Source organism: Penicillium canescens, assembly GCF_028828765.1.
Source record: "Penicillium canescens strain IBT 15451 chromosome Unknown utg000011l_segment0_segment0, whole genome shotgun sequence".
NCBI classification, from domain to species: Eukaryota; Fungi; Ascomycota; class Eurotiomycetes; order Eurotiales; family Aspergillaceae; genus Penicillium; species Penicillium canescens.
In genome coordinates, this window is record NW_026703973.1 from 1357601 (window position 1) to 1379300 (window position 21700).

Sequence of the window (21700 nt, forward strand, 5' to 3'; positions counted from 1 at the left end):
TATCTGCAATGTATGTAGCTCCAGTTCGAATAGAATGATCCGGTTTGTGATGTATTAGTACTCCCTTCTTACGGATAATGATAGCTATTAATAATGTCAAGCTGGTAAACGTCAGAGTTAACGAAGGGCTTAACGAGGAATGCGTGTATCTCGGCTGAAGCGCAATTGAGGTAGCTTAGAGAAGGTTTATATAAAGAATCCTAGTTCGTGGGGTTAGAATAGTGAGCCTTTCAATTCTCTAGGCACCCAATGAGGCTTCAGTGACTAAGACTTTGATGAATAGGGTTTTGATGTTGTTTCTCTTGATTGTCTGATTTATGCAGTTGCAGACGCTTCCGAATGTTTAAGTATCACTTCACGTTAGACGTTTCAACTTCTTCACCTATCCTTTCAACACTCAAAGCAAAACCCATCCTACGTCCTTCACCAAGCTTGAATCTGAAAGAGTATGCTACCCAAGTCATCATTCAAGCCGAGTCACAAGCTGGGGCAACAACAGCGCCAGGAAGCTCCCCGTGTGACCTCGGCAGCGACACCCCTTCCAACAAATCAAGTCGAGCCCTCAACAAGCTGTCTAGGACGATCCGCTCGGCCCCTTATTTAGCCTGGGTTCATAGTAGTTGACCACTGCAGTGTGGCTAGTACGGTGCCTTGGATTGGCTTATACATCAGCCTAGATACTCTATTGGCCGACAAGTCAAACATAAACTACAATCAATTCTTGGAGGAAATTGCGCATTCATTTAGACTATAACCCAGACGGCCATGATATCACATGGAATATTGCAAATCCCTTTGTGGAGCAGCAAGGGCACTGTGGTGTCAAAAATCTGAATGCTTGGATTGGTGCGCTGCTCTTTATGCAACGCGGTCATCTTGAGGGTGTGTGCGTGTGATTTGTATTAAGCTCAAGGAAGACCGGGATATAAACCCTCCATTGACCTTGTTTTCTCAGGTGCTCATACTGACTGTTGTTTAACTCGAAGATCTGCACAAGAAGTTCCCGAGTTTACGAATCAAGGAAGAAAATGTCGGTCTAGAGTGCTTAGGAAGCGTAACCAGAAGAGGAGGCACAATGAAGGAGGTGTTGAGCGTTTCTGAGGGGGAAGTGATAGGGCAATGGGCCACGGATCGCTTTAATATTCTGTTACGCTCTTTTTAATGCAGGAAAATTACATATCAACAAATAAAAATGTTAACCCTGGCCCCGAAGACCTCTGAGAGTGATAACGAAGGCCAATATCAAAGCGTGAAAGTCTGGGGTACCTCCGTTGAGAAACTAGATGAGGAACTTTAAGACTATGAACGCCTAGCCATCGAGTAGAAGGTCTAAATGATAGTTCAGCCTAGTTTGAAAGAGCCGAATCTAAATACACCTACTAAAAAAAAAAAAAAAAAAAAAATTATATTCGTGGATCTTACCTGACGTCATTAGGGCAAGGCACGTTATTCTACAGGACGTACTATACCATATCATCACCTGGGCACCTTCTCCGCAGTTGACGTTTCCTTCGTTGAGTAGATAAGGCAGGGTAAAATCGAATTACAATGACCAGGACCAGGAACGTTTGATGCTGTGTTTCCATGCTTCCATATCACGGTGTATACAAAACAAGAAGACGTAGTGAAGGATGGAACTACAAGATAACCAAAAACACAATGAACCAAACCATAGAAACTCCACATACATACAACATCCAAGAATTAGACTACAGATTAAGATGTGGAAAGTCATATTGTCAATTGCTTTTCCACTATGTGCTATTCTGGAGGGATCGAACAAATCACCCAAGCCGAGTAGGAAGATAGACAGAAAAAATGTAAATTAGGAGCGCTCAAACAAATTGGGTTCAGGGCGTAAGCCCACAAAGCCGGTCCGAATGGTAGAGAATGTAGGCTTGACAAGGGTATTATGAACAAATCTCAGGGAGACTTATTTAGACCTCCTCGTCGACAACGTCCTCAGCGAGGCTAGAAAGAATAGTTAGCGGTAATTCGCATTTAAAAGGGACGGGGATGCTTACTACTCCTCCTCACCCTCGGAGATGGAGGCCTCCTGGTACTGCTGGTACTCGGAGACAAGGTCGTTCATGTTGCTCTCAGCCTCAGTGAACTCCATCTCGTCCATACCCTCACCAGTGTACCAGTGCAAGAAAGCCTTGCGACGGAACATAGCAGTGAACTGGTCACCGATACGCTTGAAGAGCTCCTGGATGGAGGTGGAGTTTCCGACGAAGGTGGAAGACATCTTGAGGCCACGAGGGGGAACGGAGCACAGAGCGGTCTGGACGTTGTTGGGGATCCACTCAACGAAGTAGCTCTGGTTCTTGTTCTGGATGTTGCGCATCTGGTCCTCGACCTCCTTCATGGAGACCTTACCGCGGAAGAGAGCGGAACAGGTGAGGTAACGGCCGTTACGGAAGTCGGAAGCAGCCATCATGTTCTTGGGGTCGAACATCTGCTGGGTCAACTCGGGAACGCTGACCTGGCGGTACTGGTAGCCGCTGCGGCTGGTCAGGGGAGCGAAGCCGACCATGAAGAAGTGCAGACGGGGGAAGGGCACCATGTTGACGGCGAGCTTGCGGAGGTCGGAGTTGAGCTGGCCGGGGAAACGAAGGGAGGTGGTCACACCGGACATGACGGCGGAGACGAGGTGGTTCAGGTCACCGTACGAGGGCTGGGACAGCTTGAGGGTACGCATGCAGATGTCGTACAGAGCCTAAATTCGTCAGTAATGTGCCATTGTTGGTTCCCACGCATTACATACCTCGTTATCGATACAGAAGGTCTCGTCGGAGTGCTCAACGAGCTGGTGGATGGAGAGGGTGGCGTTGTAAGGCTCAACAACGGTGTCGGAAACCTTGGGAGAAGGAACGACGGAGAAGGTGGCCATCATACGGTCGGGGAACTCCTCACGGATCTTGGAGATCAGGAGTGTGCCCATACCGGCACCAGTACCACCACCGAGGGAGTGGGTGATCTGGAAACCCTGGAGGCAGTCACAAGATTCGGCCTCACGGCGGACGACATCGATGACCTGGTCAACGAGCTCGGCACCCTCGGTGTAGTGACCCTTAGCCCAGTTGTTACCGGCACCGGACTGACCGAAGACGAAGTTGTCGGGGCGGAAAAGCTTGCCGAAAGGACCGGAGCGGACAGCGTCCATTGTACCAGGCTCCAAGTCGACGAGAACGGCACGGGGAACGTACTTGTCACCGTGGGCCTGAGGGGTCAAAACATACTAGTCAGATAATGCTTAAGCAGCCAATTACAACATATTGTACTCACATGGTTGAAGTAGACGTTCATGCGCTCGAGCTGGAGGTCGGAGGTACCATTGTACCTAACAGGATATCAGCTGCCCAATCCACCACAAGAAGTCCCACATTGAACTTACTGTCCATCGCCATCGAGACCGTGCTCACCGGAAATGGTTTGCCTGTAATTTAGTCAGAAAATTGTGAACCAATGACGCGAAAAAAGTTTCAATATATGTCTGCACGTACCAGAAAGCGGCACCAATTTGGTTACCCTGTCATCCAAGTACAATTTAGTCCCAATCCAAAAGTCGTCCCGCAAAGGTATCCATCGTCAAGGTCGAACTTACACACTGGCCGGTTTGGAGGTGAACCTATGGAGCATTGGGGGTTAGCAAAAGATCTGTTTAGAACGGGTGGGGGTGGTTCAGGGGAAAGAAAACAAAAGACATAGACGCGTCTATTGGGGACCACATACAATCTCACGCATCTTGAAGGTGAATCCGTAGAAAAATAGGGGGAGTATCGACTGGAGAGGATAGGGAGAAGGAGAAAGAGAGAGGATGGGTTGAGCGGTGTGTGTGGGATCAACAAGTCAACAACTGATGGGTTCAGGGGGGTGGTGCCTGATTGGGCATAGCTCCATCACGGGACTTCGGGGGAGGTGCGAACCACACTTCACTTTTCTTTGGGCGCGTGGAGGACAACAACAACTCTTCGTTTACACTACGCTTATACTACTCTTGCATTGTCATACTCTTTCAGTGCTTCATTGTCACTCTTACACTATTGTACATCGGGTATTCGCTTAGAAATTTGCAGACATTAACCTCGCATCACCTCACCACACCACACCTCACCGCACCTCACCGCACCTTCCTATCTCATCCTCTTCATTGTGCGTTCACTTGCCCTCGAGGAAATCTCCGAATCGGTCAAGACGCTTCTGCTCCTCTGCCTCGGTATCAATTCCCTCGAGGGCATCGCGTTGGGTGCCAGACTTGCGGTATCTCTCACGGCCGGTTTGGACGTAGGCGACAACTTCTCGACCGCTGAACTTGCGACCAGAAAAGGCCTGGAATATGATTAGTAGCTGTAAAAATGATCCAGATCAAAAATAATAGCATACCTCGACACAGCTGCGGGCAGCAGCTGGATCCTTAAAACGGACAGTGACCACCCCCTCGGGCTCAAGGTCGTAAAGCACAGTGTTGGTAACCTCGCCAAACTTTTCACACTCGTCGCGAATATCCTCTTTGATTTCAAGAATGGCAGCTGGGTCGTCCTATAATTCATGTCAGCGAGGACTCAGTCATCCATTACACGAAAGATGGGTAACCCACATCCAGTTCCTTAAGCGTGAACATGTGCTTCAAAGTGACCATGTGGTCATACTTGGTATAGACTGGGCCCTCCTCTTCGGAATCCCAGCCGAGTTTCCTGTACAAAGGAAGTCAGCATAGCATCCCCGGAGTTGGAAGCTGATCACATACTCGTTGAATCGCTTTGCGCGCTCTGCAATTTTTCGTTGATCAGTCTTGGACCTGGTCGACTGCTTTTGGTTCTGATCAGGCTTCTGATTCGCCTCATCACTCTTCCAGGCAGCATCGGCAGCCTGGACTCGCATCGGACCATGGGGCCCGGTGACACCATAACGGAAATCCGTCTCATCGAGCATCTGGATCGCAATGTCTACCGACTCAGACCGGAAATACACAACCAGGGCGTCACCCTTGAAGTTACCAGCCTCATCCTCGTACATCTTGATCCGAGGCTTTCCGGTGTCGATCTCCTCAGTGATGAGTCCGAACTTCTTGAAAACAGTATTGATTTCCTCCATGGTCGCATCGAGGGGGATTGAGGTGACATAAACGGCGCAGTTCACGCGGGGCTTCTTCTGCTTCGGCTCATTGGCCTGGAAAGGGAGAAAGATCTTTCGTTAGCGTCAACCCAAGAAAAGCGAAATCAGCGACTCTTACCGCGTCATGGTTCTGCTTGCGCTTGCGATCCCGGGGGTGAGCGGCCTCAGTCTCATCGACGCCTTCGACCTTGTAGGCCTCCTGCTGCTGGCGCAAGAGCTCCTCGTCGATCTATAAGGAACGTCGAATTAGCACCAAGAACGTCATGAGCAACCCAAGCTGGCATTCGGCCGCCGCCAGGGAGCAAGAGAAGGGGCCTACATACCGACTCGACCCAGCGCTTGATACCGGTATCCCAGAGGAACTCACGGTCATCATCAGTCTCCAGAATGTACTGGTTGTCAAGCTTGGAGAAAGACACGCGCGGATCCTTATCGAACTCCGACGGATCAGTAGGGAAGCTGCCCGCAGGCACGGAGCCTGCACGGCTCGCAGTTTCAGGGGTTCCCGAGTCCATTTTGACAAATGACTGGTCGAATGAGGTTATTGGGACAAAACAAATGGGTATGGGATGATTCAATTCCGCGGAGGTGGAGAAGAATGGCGGAAGTTATCTGGCGGGGCGGGATTTCGGAATATCACTGAGCGCGGAGCGGCACATGTGACAGCTCCGGGCGGACCCACTTTGACCAACGACTCAGTCAACTGGCAGGTACCTAATCAGGAAGGCACCACCCTGGGTATGGACACCGGTCTCGCCCAGGTGGCCATTCTTAATTTATTCATGCACACTGGGAAATTAGGCGACATGCTGTATGCACATACATAGGTAGACTTGCCATCAACATCCCGTGAAGACAAGTTGGGCCATGCAACAGCGAATACCACCTATATGTATAGCGAATAAAATTCTGTGCAATAGTTACTTTGGCTATAGGCAAGATTTAACTTACTAGATATACGGAGACCTTTGTGCTTTTATATCTACTTGTTCCTCTGAAAGGCTTTTTTGGATATTGTTATTGATATTTGGGTATCAGAAATATGCTAACGAAGTGAAGAATGGAATACTCTTTATCCAGAAGAGTATCCTAAAAGAAACCTGCGATTCTAAAGAAAACACCACACCGAAAATGAGATCAGTAGAAAGAGAAGGGGATAAGAGAAAGGAAAATGATCACAAATGATAGAAAGAGACAAACAGCCCGAGTATTAAGTATTAAGGAACAAGTCAGCCCAAAAGAACGAACATGTTGATTTAGGCCTTGGTGTCAATGGTTGCGTTCTCCCCGGTGGGAGTCATGGTGCGCTTGGAGCTAGTCTCCGCGGCATCCACGCCGTTGACAACGTCACGGCGGATCTCGACGTAGTCGTAAGCGAACTCGCCAATCTCGGCATCGTCAATACCCATGATCTCATCTTCCTCAGGGGCACGAAGGCTGAGGCCGGGGATGAGGTTAATCAGGAAGAGGATGATGCAGGTTCCGAAGAAGGAGTAGGCAAAGCCAGAGACGGAGTCGGCCAGCTGGTAGCCGAGTTGGACCCAATTGTGGTTAATCCAGCCACCGTCGATCTCAGTACCGTCAAGAGCGGCAATGTAGTCACTGGAGAGACTGTTAGCTTATAGTTCAGCGTGGTCAAGATAGAGTGCAACTTACGCAGCGAAGAGACCAGTCAGGAGGTTTCCAACAAGACCACCAACGGTGTGGACAGCAAAGATATCGAGGGCATCATCAATGCCAATGAGGAACTTGAGCTTGGTAGCGTAGTTGCAGGCAATGGCACCAACAACACCAAAGATAAACGCTGCCCAGGGAGGGACAAAGCCAGAGCCAGGAGTAATGGCAACAAGACCAGCAATGACACCAGAACAGAAGCCAACGGTAGACCACTTGCGCTCCAGACGGTAGTCGAGCAAACACCAGGTCACGCCTCCAACAGATGCGGCAAGATTAGTAACAACGGCGGCCATGACAGCGCGAAGGTTAGCCGAGAGAGCAGAGCCAGCGTTGAAACCGAACCATCCAACCCAGAGGAAGACTGTGCCAATGACGACATGCGTGACGTTGTGAGGACGGTAGTTGAGCTCGTGGGTTCCGTGACCGCGACGCTTGCCCAGCATCAAGGAGTAGGCCAGGGCAGCAGATCCGGAAGCAATGTGGACGGGGGTACCACCGGCATAGTCAAGACCTCCGAGGTTGTATACCCAGCCTGCCGAGTTCCATGTCCAGCAGGCAATGGGGTCGTAGATGATGGTGGTCCAGATGAACATAAAGATAATACAGGGGAGCATGCGGCCACGCTCGGCGACGGCACCGACTGCGAGAGCCACACTAATTGCGAAGATATTGTCAGTGTGATTTCTTTTGCGGTTTTGACGTGGTGTAATACTCACGTAATGGCAGCGAACATGCCCTGGAAGATGGCGAACAGAAGGTCGGGAACCTTGCTGCTTCCAACAGATGGAGCAGCCAAAACATTGCGGAAGCCGAAGTTCTCGAGATCGCCGATGTATTTACCAGCTGAGTGGGAGAAGGCCAGCGAATAACCCCAGAAGAACCATTGGAATGAAACTACTCCGACCGACATTATAGACAGCCATATCAGGGAGAGGGCAGACTTTCGTCGAGCGAGACCGGAGTAGAAGAATCTATGAGAATGCAGTTAGTGAATGTTCTCCTGAAATGAGGAAGTATAATCAACTCATACCCAACTCCAGGAATCATAAGCAGCACAAGGGCTGACGAGGTGATTACCCATGCGATATCTCCAGACTACATTATCATTATTAGTTGACAGTTCCACTGGCTGTGTGTGATAGGCTGAATAATAGCTGCGTACACTGTACCAAATATTCAAGTCCTCAGTGAGCGAGTCACCACCGGTGGCAATGGTGCCATTGTACTCAACCGGATACTCCGACATAGTGAAGGCTGTGTATCACAGAAGAGATAAGGGGGTATGAAGTATCTGCAGTGGAGTGACACAGATCCCAACAATCCAAGATCTAGAAAGAGGAAGGGCGGGATAAAAAAAATGATCCTGTTCAAGCACCCGGCTGAATGAAAGGAGACAAAAGTGATATGTCTACGCTGCAGGGACAAACGATAATTAAATAACAGACCAGAATTGCTCCACAAAAGGCTACCAGACCATCGAGCTTAGTTCCGATAGCGGGACCCGGTTATTATGATTTATGATATGATTCATCTGATCACACTGATAGCAGTAGCCAAGTCAGCCCAAATCAGCCATGTCCGGGTCTATGGCCGGGGGTACGTACTCCCTAGCCTTTAACCGGGGGATTACGGGTCCATTTCACATCCATTCACGGGCATGTACTTCTAGTATTCTCTGAGATACAGAGTAGTATACTTAGCGTAAGATCTGTAGCATTGTTTACACAGGACTGTATGCCTGTTTGCTCTGCTGCTTCGGTCTAGGAACTATAACCCCCTGACAGAAGAATGCGTCTCGGAGAATATGTAAGCATTAAGCCCCGATAAGCAGGGGAGGATAATAAAGTGATAGAGACAGATTGGGTCATTTCAGTGACGAGAAGAATAGGGGAGAAATCGACATTGCAGGGCTGACAGTGGTCCACGACTGGCTGTAGATATGACTAAACTGGCCAATCAGAGCCATTTGCTTATCTCGACTTAGGGCTTCCGGGCTTTTTTACTTGTACATCGCTTAACCCGCAATACAATTCGCTCTATTTTCTTATTCTCAAGCCATGAATGCTCCAGAATTCAAATTAGATGCCTATAGGGTTCCTGTCGAACTATCCTACCTTGCCGTGGAACGTGAAGCTGTAGGTCATTGGGGCTCTTATCATAGCCATTCCGTCAGCCAATCAACGTGCAATATACCTTATCGGAGCTATAGAACGAACTATGCGAGGGATATATTATTCTTATTGTCGAGCTTTCCGCCAGCTCGCGGTTCTTGTTTCGGAGTGCGCCTCGTAATATCAAGAGCCTGACATGGATACGAATGCTCGTATATTAGATTGGTGTAATTTCCATGGTATTATGTATAGAAGATACAGAGTGCGCAATGTGCAGCACTAGCATATGCCCGACTAACACTTGCCGACACCTGTCTCCTGGTACTGTCCCGGTTCCACACGAATTAAACGAAGAACGCATGGGGGCGAAAGACTAAAGCCTTCCATGCGGTCTGGGGGCTTGAGTCAAGATAAGCATGTCGTCTCCCATTGGCGGGGCCGCTCTTCGGCATCCCGGGTCTTAGTGCCCCAGTCCCGCGGAAACTGGAGTCCATGCATGGTACGGAGAATACTCTGATATGCATCTCATTACGCTATTGATACTCCTGGCTTCCTATTTAATAGCAATAGTATAGTGGAATGTTGATCACCGTAGCCCAGTATTTTGCAAGTCACGATGTGTGCTTTGCATGAACATAGTTTCCGATCATATGCACAGTGCAGTCTGCAGTATCCATTCAGATACAATGAAGTCGTCATTGCTTGAATTCAGTCCGTGCAGATCTTCTCCAGAGCCTTGGTCAACTGTCAGTGAATTGACCCTTGAGCTCAAATCGGATCCACTGATCGACGGCCTTCAAGATCGTCGATGATCAAGCGTGGATGCAAAGCCCCTCTAGTCAGGGGTAGTTCTTCTAAATTTATAAATAGTAAGACGTAGTGATGTTTACATGGTGTGGGCACATGATGACATGTACTCGTAAATTAAGTTTAAGTAGTTTATACAGTACGTAGTAGAGATGCATGTTGTATGAAGTGTACCTCTAGATTAGTCAATCTAGTAATCTCAAGCGTTCTACATGTTGAAGACTATTGCCAAAATTGCTTTTTTAGATTCACATTGGTTGCTTCAATGAGCAGATCATCTCATCATTCGATTAGCATGAGGTACTTGTCCATCTCCTTCTGGTCTTAGATCATCAAAACAATGGAGCTATTAGATAGGCTTTTTGACGCATAAATGATCCTTTTTTGTATCAATAGTTTTTTTCGGAGCAAACCCTGTGCTCTCTGCACCTTGCTATTTTGTTTGATCTGCATTCAGTGATCGCCACGGATGCGAGTCAAGCCACATTTGGGAAATATACTCCACCACTTGCCAGTAAAATGAGCCTGTCGTATTCCCTTGCTTTGCCAAAGCAGTACATCTACCTGATACATGCTGGTCCGTCTCATCGCGAGAAAGAAATAACATTATCACCAGTCGCAACCTAGATGAAGGGAACCTTGGGTCAATCCACAGCGCTGTTTGTTGGCATATCGCCATACCAGCCTTGGATAGTTTGCTTATTTAGTAGTTTGCTGGCCTTGCCAGGTAATCGGCAACCAATCAGTAGGTATACAGCTCCCATACAGCTCCCTGTTTATGCTGCATTCTCTTGCTTAAGCGAAGAGTCCTGTCAGCTTATCTCGGAGACGCCATCCCGGCTAGAAAATAACATCATTAGGTAGACGCAGCGATCAGCATCAGCCATACAGTATGGGACTTCTTACATCCGGCAGCCGCGGACCATTAAGATACGCTTTTTCCATTTCAGAAAAGATGCGCCAGAGCATCCAGTCCCAGAACCAGCATCCAGTCCCAGAACATAGAACCCATGTTTATTCAAATACTCTGGCTACCTATCAAAGCTCTAGATTTATATTACAGTCAACCCCGACGTTCGGTCACCTGTCCTGGGTGCAAATCCAGTCAGTTTGGACGAATGGCATTGGAATAGAACATCGCTGTGACACTTCATGAGCTCTGTGCAAAGAAAAGGCCAACGCCAAAACAAGGAAATCTCTGTTTCAAAAGTACGTGGCTGTAGCATATAATGAGACAGGTTCATTTAAAGACTGGCTGCGTAAACCAAGGCTTGGACCTAATATAAATGCTGGACAGACATTGAACCACGTAGGAACTAAGTATCGAAAAGGAAAAGATACTCGGCAGATCGGAAGGTCAGTGGTGGGCGGCGGGGAAGATCCCTGACATCCGGCCGTTTTCCGCCACAACTGCACCGCCACACACGCCCCTATCACTTCGCAAGCTCCAACCCCGACGTGATCACCACACATATCCACCATGGAGCACCCGGACATCCCCAGTCCTGATTCAGATGGCTCAGGGTCCTCTGATGAGTACCCTCCCCAGTATCCCAGGGCCAACTCATCATTCGGAGAGATTCCTGAAGGCGCAATCCAAACGCCTGCCACGACCATCACGTCTTCCCCTCCAAATCATTCCCAAAGTCTCGCCTCATGGCCTAGTACCCCGTCAACACGACCACGGGGCGCTAGTGTTGGCGCTGCCTCAATTCTCGACAAATCTGATGGCCTTGCCATGGCCGGCGACCCACGACTTCAGCGTCCGTCCGTCCCTGTACGAACTCCTTCCCACACCTATGCCCCGCAACGGCGACCACCACAGTACATAAGCCTTCAAGAAGACCGTCAACGATCTTCATCAGCCAAACGCGGAACCCGGCGCGATCCGAACGCGCAATACCGAGCCCAAGAGAAAGCCTACGTTCAGCGGATTCGAGCGAACCCACAAGCTTGGTATCATCATTTCAAAGACGCGCAGACAAACAGCATGATAGAGGGAGACGCCGATCTAGAAGACCCTTCTCCCTCATCTGAGGTAGCCTTCGAAGATGATTCCTACGACCCCGATACCCAGCTCTTCCTTCCGGATGATAACCTACCGACGACGGAAGAACTCAAGCATCCCAAGAACCAGGAACGACTTGAGTGGCATTCGATGTTGGCATCAGTGCTGAAAGGTGACGTGGTGAAACAAGAGAAGCAGCGGTTGATTGGGTCCGCGGAATCCAAACGGTCGGCGGCTCAAAGCTATGCTCTTTGGATTGGGGTTCGGGCAAGGACATGCGGCCGAAGTCTTCCTCTTCAGCGGAAACTGATTGAGGACGCTCGGTCGCGTCTTGGCCCCGTTATCGAGGATATCATCAGTTTCCAGATTAAAGGCGAGACTGAGATTGGTAAACCCCCGAGAAAACAGGTCGAGGATATTGTGGAAAAGGTCGAGCGGTGCGAGGTTCTGTACTCGTCTCACAAAGAGATGGAGATTGCGAATCCCCGTGTCGCTTCGGAGGAGTTCGTCTCCAGTCGCGCCGCTATCTTTTCGTGGCACAACATCACGGCCTTGATCAACACCGAGCTGGCTGTGTTGCAGAGCTGGGTTGGAAATGAGGCTCTCGACTTCAGCCAGCCCAGGGTCAAGTCTGCCAAGAACGACCTTTCAGATGGCTCCTCCTTCCTGGATCGCATAATGAAGGAAGATGGCCTGAAGACTCTCCAGGATGAGGACGGCATGCTTCTTAGAATACTTGCGGTCATTCAGAAAGCAAAGAGTACTCTGATTGAGAATGCAGAAGCGTTTGCGGCGCGTCATTTGCCGCCATACATTGAGGAACTGTTAACCCTGATTAACTTCCCCTCTCGGCTTATCCAGGAGATCATTCGAGTCCGTCTGTCCTATGCCAAGAACATGAAAGATCCGGCTCAACAGGCTCCGATCCTGATCGACCAGATGATTTCCCAGTTTCAGATTCTGATGAAGGTTGCGGTTGATATTAAGTTCCGTTACCTTGATGTCTCTAGGCCAGAACCTGGCTGGGACTTGCCACCATGTGTCGACGAGAACTTCGATAACTCGGTATTGGATGCCATGAAATACTATTTCCGATTGCTCAACTGGAAATTGAATGCAAACAAGAATACCTTCAAAGAAGCCGAAATCTTGGAACAGGAATGGGGATATTCCTACGATATCGGCCGCCGTCTCGACGGTGGAGATATCGAGGTCGCTGAACAGTTCAGGTATGTTTCTCATCGTTAGTATTACTCACTACTCGCGCTGACAAACCAAAGTGCTTTGACTGCTAGATCACTGCAACGTCTTATGATTCATTTCGAACGCGAACTAGTACCGAGACCTCAGGAAACCGTGTCGGACATGGACAAGCGATACAAGAGTATCTTGGATTCAACGCGTATTCGCCAACGCAAGCTGTATCGATTCTCCAAGTTCTTGTGCCAGCTTTTCGAAAATGCTTCCGAATACAACATCACCACCGACATAGCATATGATTTCTTCGAGGCACTCTTAATCTCCGACCACTTCCTCGTCACTTCCTCCGCAGCTGGTGGCCAGAAAGGAGTTTATTTGGTTGCGCATCCTGCTTTGTGGAACCGTCCTGTTGACATCCAGGCCATTCTATCTACTTCATTCAAGGAAGATGACACGGCCGAGGATGTCCACACCCCATATGTCCTGGTCATTCGCCCTGAAAGACCTCTTGCGTGGGCCGGCAAGCAAATGCAAGTAGATTTTTTGGAGCATCCAACCGATGTGCGGCTGGGCAAGCTGCGTCTAGTTGTCGAAGGCATGCAGGAACGCCTGCAAAATGCTCGGATGGAATTATCGCGACTCACGGGAATTCAGCTTGATATGGTTATCGAACAGCGTGCCAATCTTGGTCGTGTCAACGTGGAGTTGAACAAAATCAAGAAGATCTCTTTCAAGCTGTCCATGACTATCATGGATAGTGTGGCTGTCATTAAAGACCAGCTGCGAGAGATCAAGTGGGAGAACAATGATCTGATTCAGGCCTGTTATGCATTTGCAACTGAGTTCGGCAAACGGTCCTCCAATTATGTTGACGCCAACAGACGCGCGATGAACAGCGCTCGGTTGGTGGAGTTGTCTCTTGACTGGGTCTCGTTCGTCTGTGATGAGTGCGATGCTGCAGACCGAAAGACTTTCAAGTGGGCTGTCGCTGCTCTTGAATTCGCGATGGCGATTACATCCAGCCGGCATCTTCTGTCCATGGATGAGGACCAGTTTAGCAGCCTCAGATTGAAGGTTGCAGGGTGTATGTCACTCCTTATTTCCCACTTCGATATTATGGGTGCTCGCTCCTCACTCGCGGCAAAGAACGAGAAACGCATGGAAGAGCGCAATGGTGCCCGACAGATAGGCGCTGGCCGGATCACCAGTGACGAAGAAGCGTCAAAGCTTGTTCGTGACACATGGCATGCACGTGTTTTGGAGATTGAAGAGCGAAGAATCGAGGAAGATGCCAAGCGCCAAGCTCTAGGACGAGTGCTGGAAGGATCTAATGAGGCTGATCGTTCTCTCACGGTTCTTTCTTCATCTGCCACAAATGTCACTTTGCGTTGGCAGCAGGGGCAGTTCATCGGAGGAGGTACATTTGGTTCCGTCTATGTGGCTATCAACTTGGACAGCAATTATTTGATGGCTGTCAAGGAGATTCGTCTTCAAGACCCACAACTCATCCCCAAGATCGCCCAGCAAATTCGAGACGAAATGGGCGTACTTGAGGTGCTCGATCATCCTAATATTGTCTCCTACCATGGCATTGAGGTGCATCGTGACAAGGTTTACATCTTCATGGAGTACTGTTCCGGTGGCTCGCTTGCTAGCTTACTGGAGCACGGCCGCATCGAGGATGAAACAGTCATCATGGTTTATGCACTCCAACTCCTGGAGGGTCTCGCTTATCTCCATGAAGCCCGTATTGTGCATCGAGACATCAAGCCCGAAAACATTCTGCTTGATCACAACGGTGTGATCAAATACGTTGACTTTGGTGCCGCCAAGATAATTGCCCGCTCAGGCCGGACAGTTGTCCCCAATGAAGGCCCAGTGGGTGGTGGTCACAAAGACCCCATGCTGAACAAAGAACCAACGCGCAAGAATCAAAAGACAACCACCGGAACTCCTATGTACATGTCCCCGGAAGTCATTCGCGGCGACGCCTCAGACCTGGCCAACCGCCAAGGAGCTGTGGACATCTGGTCTCTAGGCTGTGTGGTTCTGGAAATGGCCACAGGCCGTCGTCCATGGTCCACCCTAGACAACGAGTGGGCGATCATGTACAATATCGCGCAAGGCAAGCAGCCGGCGCTTCCATCCAGCGACCAACTCAGCGACATGGGCATCGACTTCGTTCGCCGCTGCTTCGAATGCGATCCCAGTCGCCGCCCTACCGCCGCCGAACTCCTGCAGCACGAATGGATCGTTTCCATCCGCCAACAGGTCGTCATGGAACCCCCTACCCCGGGCAGCGAATACAGCAGCAGTGGCAGCTCTACCAATGGTCGCCAGGGCTCCACATACCTGTGACCTCTCTCTTCTGCGACTCTCTTTTTCTACGCTGTTGTCATCTGCTTTCACGAGACAACTTCTGAACTTTGATTATCTTAGAAACTAAAAGCGTTTCACTTTTTCCCAAGCCAAACCACACTCGCTCGATCTCGCCATTCGAGAATGGCGTCGCATGTGATACCCCTGCTCGCTTCTTTTTGTTGTTTTGTCATGTCATATCATGATCTCATAACGCCATCTCATAATTACGGTCCTATTTTATTTATGCCTTGGGCCGCAGATCTACGCATTCCGGTTTCTTGTTTATTCTTGTCTTTTGCTATTCGCGTACGATCTCTTGTTCTGGGCGTCGGTATTTGTGGCATCCTTTTGTCACTTGTTGTATGACACTCGGATGTAAACGAATTAGGGGGTTGTCTTTAGTGTATGTGCTTTTTATTGCATCATTCTTTTTGGCATATCTGGCATATACTGTTTCCCTTTTGGGGTTTCACTCTATCAATATATTTCATATAGCTGGAAATTTCGTAGTTCTCTTCTAGTCAACCCCTTCAATGTTCTCTCTGGTAAAGGGGCGGCTTTTTTTCGAGCATTATAATTTAGATGCCTGTACCGGCTAGAGGGACCTTACTCCAATAGGGGTTATATGTGTATACAGTGCCACTCGTGAATTATTGGGTACGACGAGGTCTGTTACCTCTATTGTACTATAGTGCATTTTCCATTAAGTTACTCCTGAACTATTTTAGTCATCTTTGAAGATAAAACCCCACTAGAGCAAAAATATGTTACCGTTTTATCTACAATTCGCGTTCCATAGTTCGGAAAACATATTACATTGGGCATAGCAAGCTGACTTTGCTGGTCGCGTGAATGGACACGGATTGTTCGCACCTTATAGCCAGATATGTTAACTCATGGCACTTGGGTTATCCATTTGCAAAGCTCTGGTTAAGCCATAGGAGAAAAGTTCAAAGTAAAGTGAAGAACGATGTGTGTGAGCGGGGATAGTGTGAAGTGGCCGTGGTGAGAACTAATATCTACAGATTTGGCGCTCGGTCCTCTCCATCCTAATGAGAAGCGAATAAATTGAACTGAGTCTGTTTTTCCTATTAATACAGCTAAAGCCATGAAACGAGTCGTTGTTTAACGCGCCAATTGTATTCGAATGAAGTTTTTGCCGCCAAACTTACGCGCTAGATCGCTTAGCGCTGAGGCTGAGTCTGAGTCTACATACTGTACACTTCTCAAATAACTCCATGTTGGTATGAAACTAACCAATCAGTGACTGAGAAAAGTAACAAAAAAGAGTAGCACATACATACAGACTAACTAGCTGCGCATGGCCGCCGTCAGACCCTGTCCAGCCCGGTACTTCATCATGAATTAAGCGAATAGTTCTTTTCTGCTAATCGATAGGATAAGCGTAAACAGTAAGAATAATGAGGCAATACTAATCTATACTTGCATATATTCCTTATCTATTTACAGTTCATCGTGCATTGTCTAACTTAAACGGATGTGTATCAGTAAATGGCTATATGGAAGCTGGAAAGTTATAAGAATTGAGGCATTTACAACATCCTAGTTCAATGATCCAACCCCAATCTCGAGTACAATCTTCTTCGTCATTCTTGATTATTAGGCTCTTTCATCATGGGGCTGTTCAGCTCAAAGAAGAGGATAAAGCCGCTCCCACATGACAAGCCACTTGACTTCCGCATTCCAGTAGTAAGTATTCATTTTCATCTAGCACCTAAAGAATCAATTCTCTTCGATGTAATCTTGATAATAATAATGGCCTGGGTTTGTTGACTAACTTATACCAGGGCTATGAGGTCGGCCTATTCAAGCCAATTTCGAGAAAGGACAACGCTAAGAACACGTCTTTATCCAACGAAAGGATGTCGAGGAGTATATGCAAAATACACCAGCTACTTGCCCATCTATCCCACCCTCCACAATAGACGTCCCGATCGGACCACGTCCAAATAGATTCCAGAACTAGAACCAATTCATCCCACCAGCCGGCCACTTTACTGAGTACCCGGCAGTGAAGGACTTCCCATATGACAAGCAGAGAAAGGAGGTTGGATATGCACAGATCGGAACACCTAAAGGCAAATTGGGCGAGAAAGTAGTTCAAAAAGGATGTATTCGCACCGTTACCGATGAACACAAGGTCATCCGAGGCGTTCTCTACCATCCAGTTCCAACGAATGGCAAGAAAACAAGCGGCAATTTCATTCCCACTCAGGATGTATACATATCACGAACTCTTGGCGGACTTGGCTCTTAAAGGAGTGCATTTGAGTTCTCCTCAGGGTTCGACACTCCTGCTTATGTTTTCTTTTGTATTCTTCTAGTTGCTATAGATTGAACTTGCGTCTTCTGGCGTCTTCTGGCAGTGTTCATCATATGTTGCTCCGTTTCCTTTGACCTGTGAGCGAGGTTTCAGGCAAAGGTTTACAAGCCAGGACAATTGGATGTATGTCAAGACTTTTGTGTATGCAGGTCGTATTGAAAGCCTATACTTTTTTTATCTGTAAGTTGAAATTATTATGCCGTCCCATTTGGCAAGATAATTATCGAAATCGAGCAATAATTTAGCCTACTTGCACGATTCGAAGCCCTCCGCAGCCACGCCACATGACCTTTGCTATATCAACCGATTTAAAAAGGAACTCCCAGGCTGGAAGGAATATCCAAGTTTTCAAGTATCCATCTCTTGCCTAAATGGAATATAATGTGGACATCGTTGCCAATGCAATATACAAGCTATTATGCTTGGTTCAAATACGCACTGAGGGCGAAACCATAGCTTCGATTGTGTGACTCTTTTTCAGTAGGACAGAAGGTTACGAAACGGGGGTAATTGAATACGCGGGTTGTGGAGCTCGAGAATGAGGATATCCACCGCGAAGGGAGATAGAATAGCGAGCTTTTGTACCATTGGAACTAGGATTCGGGAAACGATCAAAGAGTGCTCTTAAAGCAATATCCATATGTACTATGCAATTGTGAATATCGCTGCCAAAGAGTGGAAATTTTTCCAAACCGGACATATGTCAATTGGCCGGATGTCCAAAGAGGAGATACTAACAGACTAAGTTAAGAAGGAATAGATGATGACAATAAACGAACAAGAATATAAGAGATTATAACTCCAAGTTGAGGGCGTCAGGGAACCAGAACCAGGTTGCCAGAGGGCCGCCAGAGGCGGGAAGAAAACGCCGTTTCATAGATCACGATATCATGAGACATAAGGGACAATTTGAGGGCGGATTGTATCCAGGTCGCTTTTGCAGCGTCGGAAAAGAGAAAGCCTTGAACCTTCGTAGGGTGTGTGGAAACAAAGGGATCTTCGACAGGCGGGTAGGAGATAAAGGACGAGACAGTGAGTAGGAGATAAGGGACGAGACGATGGGTATTCGAGAAAAAGCAACCAGGATACACGGCGAGAGGGGAGCTTCAAACATCCAAAATTCACGAGCAACATGGGGCCACGAAGCACTGCATAGACAAGGTGTCACGGATAAAAGAACAAGATGTGGAGTCTGAGCGTAAACATCAAACATTGGCTCAGAAGTGAGGGTGGTAATTATAATGGGTGCGCCAGCAATCGAGTTCACCGTGTTTAACGGAATTCGAGTGCTGGCGCGCATCCACGATCTTCGACGTGCTTGAGTTCGAGTTGTTGGAATCTGCGACAGGAGCAGCGTTAGTTAAACAAGTCTTTTGTGATTAGGGTTATTTGCTTACCGCTCGCTCTTTGCGTGGAAGTATACACCGCTGACAGTTCCTTCGATCTGATTGAAACAGATGTAGTAGAAACCTTCAAAGCTGGCTCCTGAAATCGTCCTCACGCGATGGTCGGGAACGAGAAAAGATTCTTTCCATCTCATGAAAATATGCTCACGCTGGGCAAAGTTACGGTATGTGAAATCCGCCTTTTTGGCCTGTTTTGCTAGTGGACGCCAAGCAGGAAACCGGGACCAGTGGTGCAGGTCGGTCTTTTCCGAAGCGCCCCAGTCCTCATTGCGAGTCTGGAAGGTGTGTTTGGTACCAATTATCTCCCCTTCAAAAAATGTGGTCAAAGTGGGATGATCCTCTGTGAGACCTGTGCAAAAAAGGGTAAGTTAGGATAGGTCCCATGCAGGTCCCCCCGTGCACGCGAATCACGAACCTTGTATGCGGAGATAGCCGCAAAGATAGGACTCCGCCATATCCACGTGCTTAATTTCAACATCGACATTGTAAACCTGGCGATCTGATTGTTGTGTTCCAACAAATTTACTTCCGGAGCGCAGAAAGGATGATGTGTGATTTGGCAGGAGCTATGGCAATCGTTAGTATACAATTGGGTGGCGACCCGATAGTCAGTCAGGTTGACAACGTACCCGAACGTTTGAGAATTCCCAGTCGAGCAGTGATGAGTTTGTTGGCAATGTCGGTGTCTGGCTACGGATGCAGGATGATTCTGCAGGAGAACTAGACCTCACGGGTGCAGTGTATTCGTCCGCGCCCGTCAGCTTCTTCTCCACCTTCAGTGGCTCCGTTGCCAAGAGAGTGCTACCATCGTCGGAACGACTCAATACGGATGGTGCGATGGCGCTTTCGGGTGAAAGAGCATCAAAGGGTTCGATGCCAGAATCAGTAGGATCTGGCGAGTCACGCCAGGCTGAAATCCGATCTGGCTCTGGTGGACAAGTACGGGTGGAGATCACCTCGGCGATCGAAGCGTTGTCACTCGGAGTCGGCATTGCGGATTAAGGGAGAGGAGGCAACATCGAACCGAAAGAAAGCAACTCCAGAAAGAAAAACAAGATGAAAGTCAGAGTTGAAGATTGGGTCTTTTAAAGACGGGGCCCGGGAATGGGGTTAAATGGGGTCATGCGAGCGCACAGCGGGGGAGGCTACTGGGTGGCTTTGCGGCCACTCGAGGTATATTGGGCCCGACCGCCTTTATCACCGCCTTGGCTGAAGTATATACTGCGTAAGCTGACTTGTCTGCTGAATCGACTCCCGAAAATGGAGATGGGACGACAGTGTGAGGATCTTGGGAAAGAATAGAGCCAGACAGGAAATGTGTATAGGACAACTCTCGCAGGGCACTGGAGGTCAACTGTCAGAAGCGGTGGGGAACTGCCAGGTATTCTGCCGGACAGACCCGACTTTGTATGACTTGGCCGCTAACAACAACTGTAAGAGCCGCGGATAACGCGCCAGTAGTTCTGGCATGCATTATTGCTGATCATTCTGTGGAATTAATTGGTGGGTAGTAGTAGTGTTTTTTTCCAATTTATTTTAGAGAATATTCTGCCATAATGTGTTACCTGTATTATAGATAAAAAGAGGTATTTGGTCGCAGCAACTCAATTACATTGCGTCACTGCAGCTTTTAGGGCGTTTTCCTTGCAGGCGACTCGTCAATTCTACTTTGAAGCTAGTTCAGGCCTCTAAACACTGACTTGCTGCATTGGCAAATGTTCAGGCTGCACATTGATGTGAAAATCCAATGTTTGGGTGGTATCAATTCCATTGTTTCGCTATGGCTTGAATTTGCACTTCGAAAAAATCCTCAACGCCTGGTGAGTATCATTAGACAAAACCCCTAACTGTTCATCAAGTTTGGTTTCAATCGCTCGACCCTTAGATTGGCTTGATCTGTATCACAAATGGTCAGAATACTGTTTTAGATGTGGGACGAGAGGGAAAGTACCTTGAAGTGGAGAGAGATCAGCGAGAAAATAAGGGCCTTCAGGTCTTGCACAAGGTAGTAGAACACTCGCAGGCCATCGGGGTCATCCGAATCGGTCACATCGGCCAGCGAGCCGATCTTCGCGGTCTGTAGTGTCGAGTCAGTCATATGCGATTGCTTCCACTCGTGTTTTAGACGCGGCATACCTCGAAGGAAATGTGCTCATTTCCAATCCGGATCTCGAGCTCCTGGCGTCCATCCTTGTTCTTATGGGGCCACTTGGAGTCGTCCTCCCTAGGCGGAGTCAGCTCGCATGTTCCTCTCGGGGTATCAATGGGTCAGCGTACTTCAGGACTTCGCTCTCCTTGATGATGCGCTTCACTTCCGCAATCGTGGCAGCGCTCACGCACACTGCAACATTATCAGCTTATGTCCGCTCGTCTTGCCGACCCCCGCACTCACTTTCTTTGCGGATCAGGGAGTCGTTGCGGTAGTTCGAGTTGTTCGCATATCGTACGGCGGCACTGCTACCTTCACCAATTGTGCGGAGGTCAAACTCTAGTGGAAGTCAGCAAAGTCCAACAGAATGGTTAGCTTGTAGACTTACCTAGGAACTCGTGCCCGAACCGCCCAGAGTGACCTGAGCTGTGAAGAGTGTCAGCAGCCGAGGAAACCCGGGCTTATATATTCCATGCTTACTAGTATCGTAGGTAAAAAGGCTCATTCGACATGTTTGCA

General features: G+C 48.5%; 7 protein-coding genes across 7 annotated transcripts; 2 read left to right on the forward strand and 5 right to left on the reverse strand.

Annotated features, from left to right (window-relative positions):
* Positions 1-1937: 1937 nt before the first annotated feature.
* On the reverse strand, positions 1938-3747 carry N7446_013251 (beta-tubulin; the record flags this gene model as incomplete). The annotated part of the gene is made up of 8 exons (XM_058521992.1): positions 1938-1971; positions 2025-2719; positions 2768-3223; positions 3289-3343; positions 3398-3439; positions 3507-3532; positions 3608-3631; positions 3736-3747. 8 exons carry the CDS (start codon positions 3745-3747, stop codon positions 1938-1940), a joined length of 1344 nt encoding a protein of 447 aa, XP_058365469.1.
* A 266-nt stretch (positions 3748-4013) lies between these two features.
* Positions 4014-5984, reverse strand: N7446_013252 (U2 snRNP complex subunit CUS2). Its single transcript, XM_058521993.1, has 6 exons — positions 5442-5984; positions 5237-5347; positions 4751-5172; positions 4601-4697; positions 4387-4542; positions 4014-4332 (listed from the first exon to the last, which is right to left on the reverse strand). The coding sequence occupies exons 1-6, from the start codon at positions 5631-5633 to the stop codon at positions 4162-4164; spliced, it is 1149 nt and encodes a 382-aa protein (XP_058365470.1). The 5' UTR covers positions 5634-5984; the 3' UTR covers positions 4014-4161.
* Positions 5985-6374: 390 nt separating this feature from the next.
* On the reverse strand, positions 6375-8041 carry N7446_013253 (ammonium permease MEP2; the record flags this gene model as incomplete). The annotated part of the gene is made up of 5 exons (XM_058521994.1): positions 6375-6720; positions 6775-7449; positions 7512-7766; positions 7826-7890; positions 7958-8041. 5 exons carry the CDS (start codon positions 8039-8041, stop codon positions 6375-6377), a joined length of 1425 nt encoding a protein of 474 aa, XP_058365471.1.
* Positions 8042-11193: 3152 nt separating this feature from the next.
* sskB (uncharacterized protein) lies at positions 11194-15279 on the forward strand (the record flags this gene model as incomplete). The annotated part of the gene is made up of 2 exons (XM_058521995.1): positions 11194-12950; positions 13002-15279. 2 exons carry the CDS (start codon positions 11194-11196, stop codon positions 15277-15279), a joined length of 4035 nt encoding a protein of 1344 aa, XP_058365472.1.
* Positions 15280-16917: 1638 nt separating this feature from the next.
* N7446_013255 (uncharacterized protein) lies at positions 16918-17560 on the forward strand (the record flags this gene model as incomplete). The annotated part of the gene is made up of 3 exons (XM_058521996.1): positions 16918-16992; positions 17091-17175; positions 17289-17560. The coding sequence occupies 3 exons, from the start codon at positions 16918-16920 to the stop codon at positions 17558-17560; spliced, it is 432 nt and encodes a 143-aa protein (XP_058365473.1).
* A 543-nt stretch (positions 17561-18103) lies between these two features.
* On the reverse strand, positions 18104-20215 carry N7446_013256 (GID4/VID24 family protein). The gene is made up of 4 exons (XM_058521997.1): positions 19662-20215; positions 19448-19598; positions 19024-19381; positions 18104-18965 (listed from the first exon to the last, which is right to left on the reverse strand). Exons 1-4 carry the CDS (start codon positions 20022-20024, stop codon positions 18899-18901), a joined length of 939 nt encoding a protein of 312 aa, XP_058365474.1. The 5' UTR covers positions 20025-20215; the 3' UTR covers positions 18104-18898.
* A 698-nt stretch (positions 20216-20913) lies between these two features.
* On the reverse strand, positions 20914-21693 carry N7446_013257 (mago nashi family protein; the record flags this gene model as incomplete). The annotated part of the gene is made up of 7 exons (XM_058521998.1): positions 20914-20928; positions 20984-21109; positions 21169-21256; positions 21310-21373; positions 21425-21520; positions 21570-21607; positions 21662-21693. 7 exons carry the CDS (start codon positions 21691-21693, stop codon positions 20914-20916), a joined length of 459 nt encoding a protein of 152 aa, XP_058365475.1.
* Between the last annotated feature and the right edge of the window lie 7 nt (positions 21694-21700).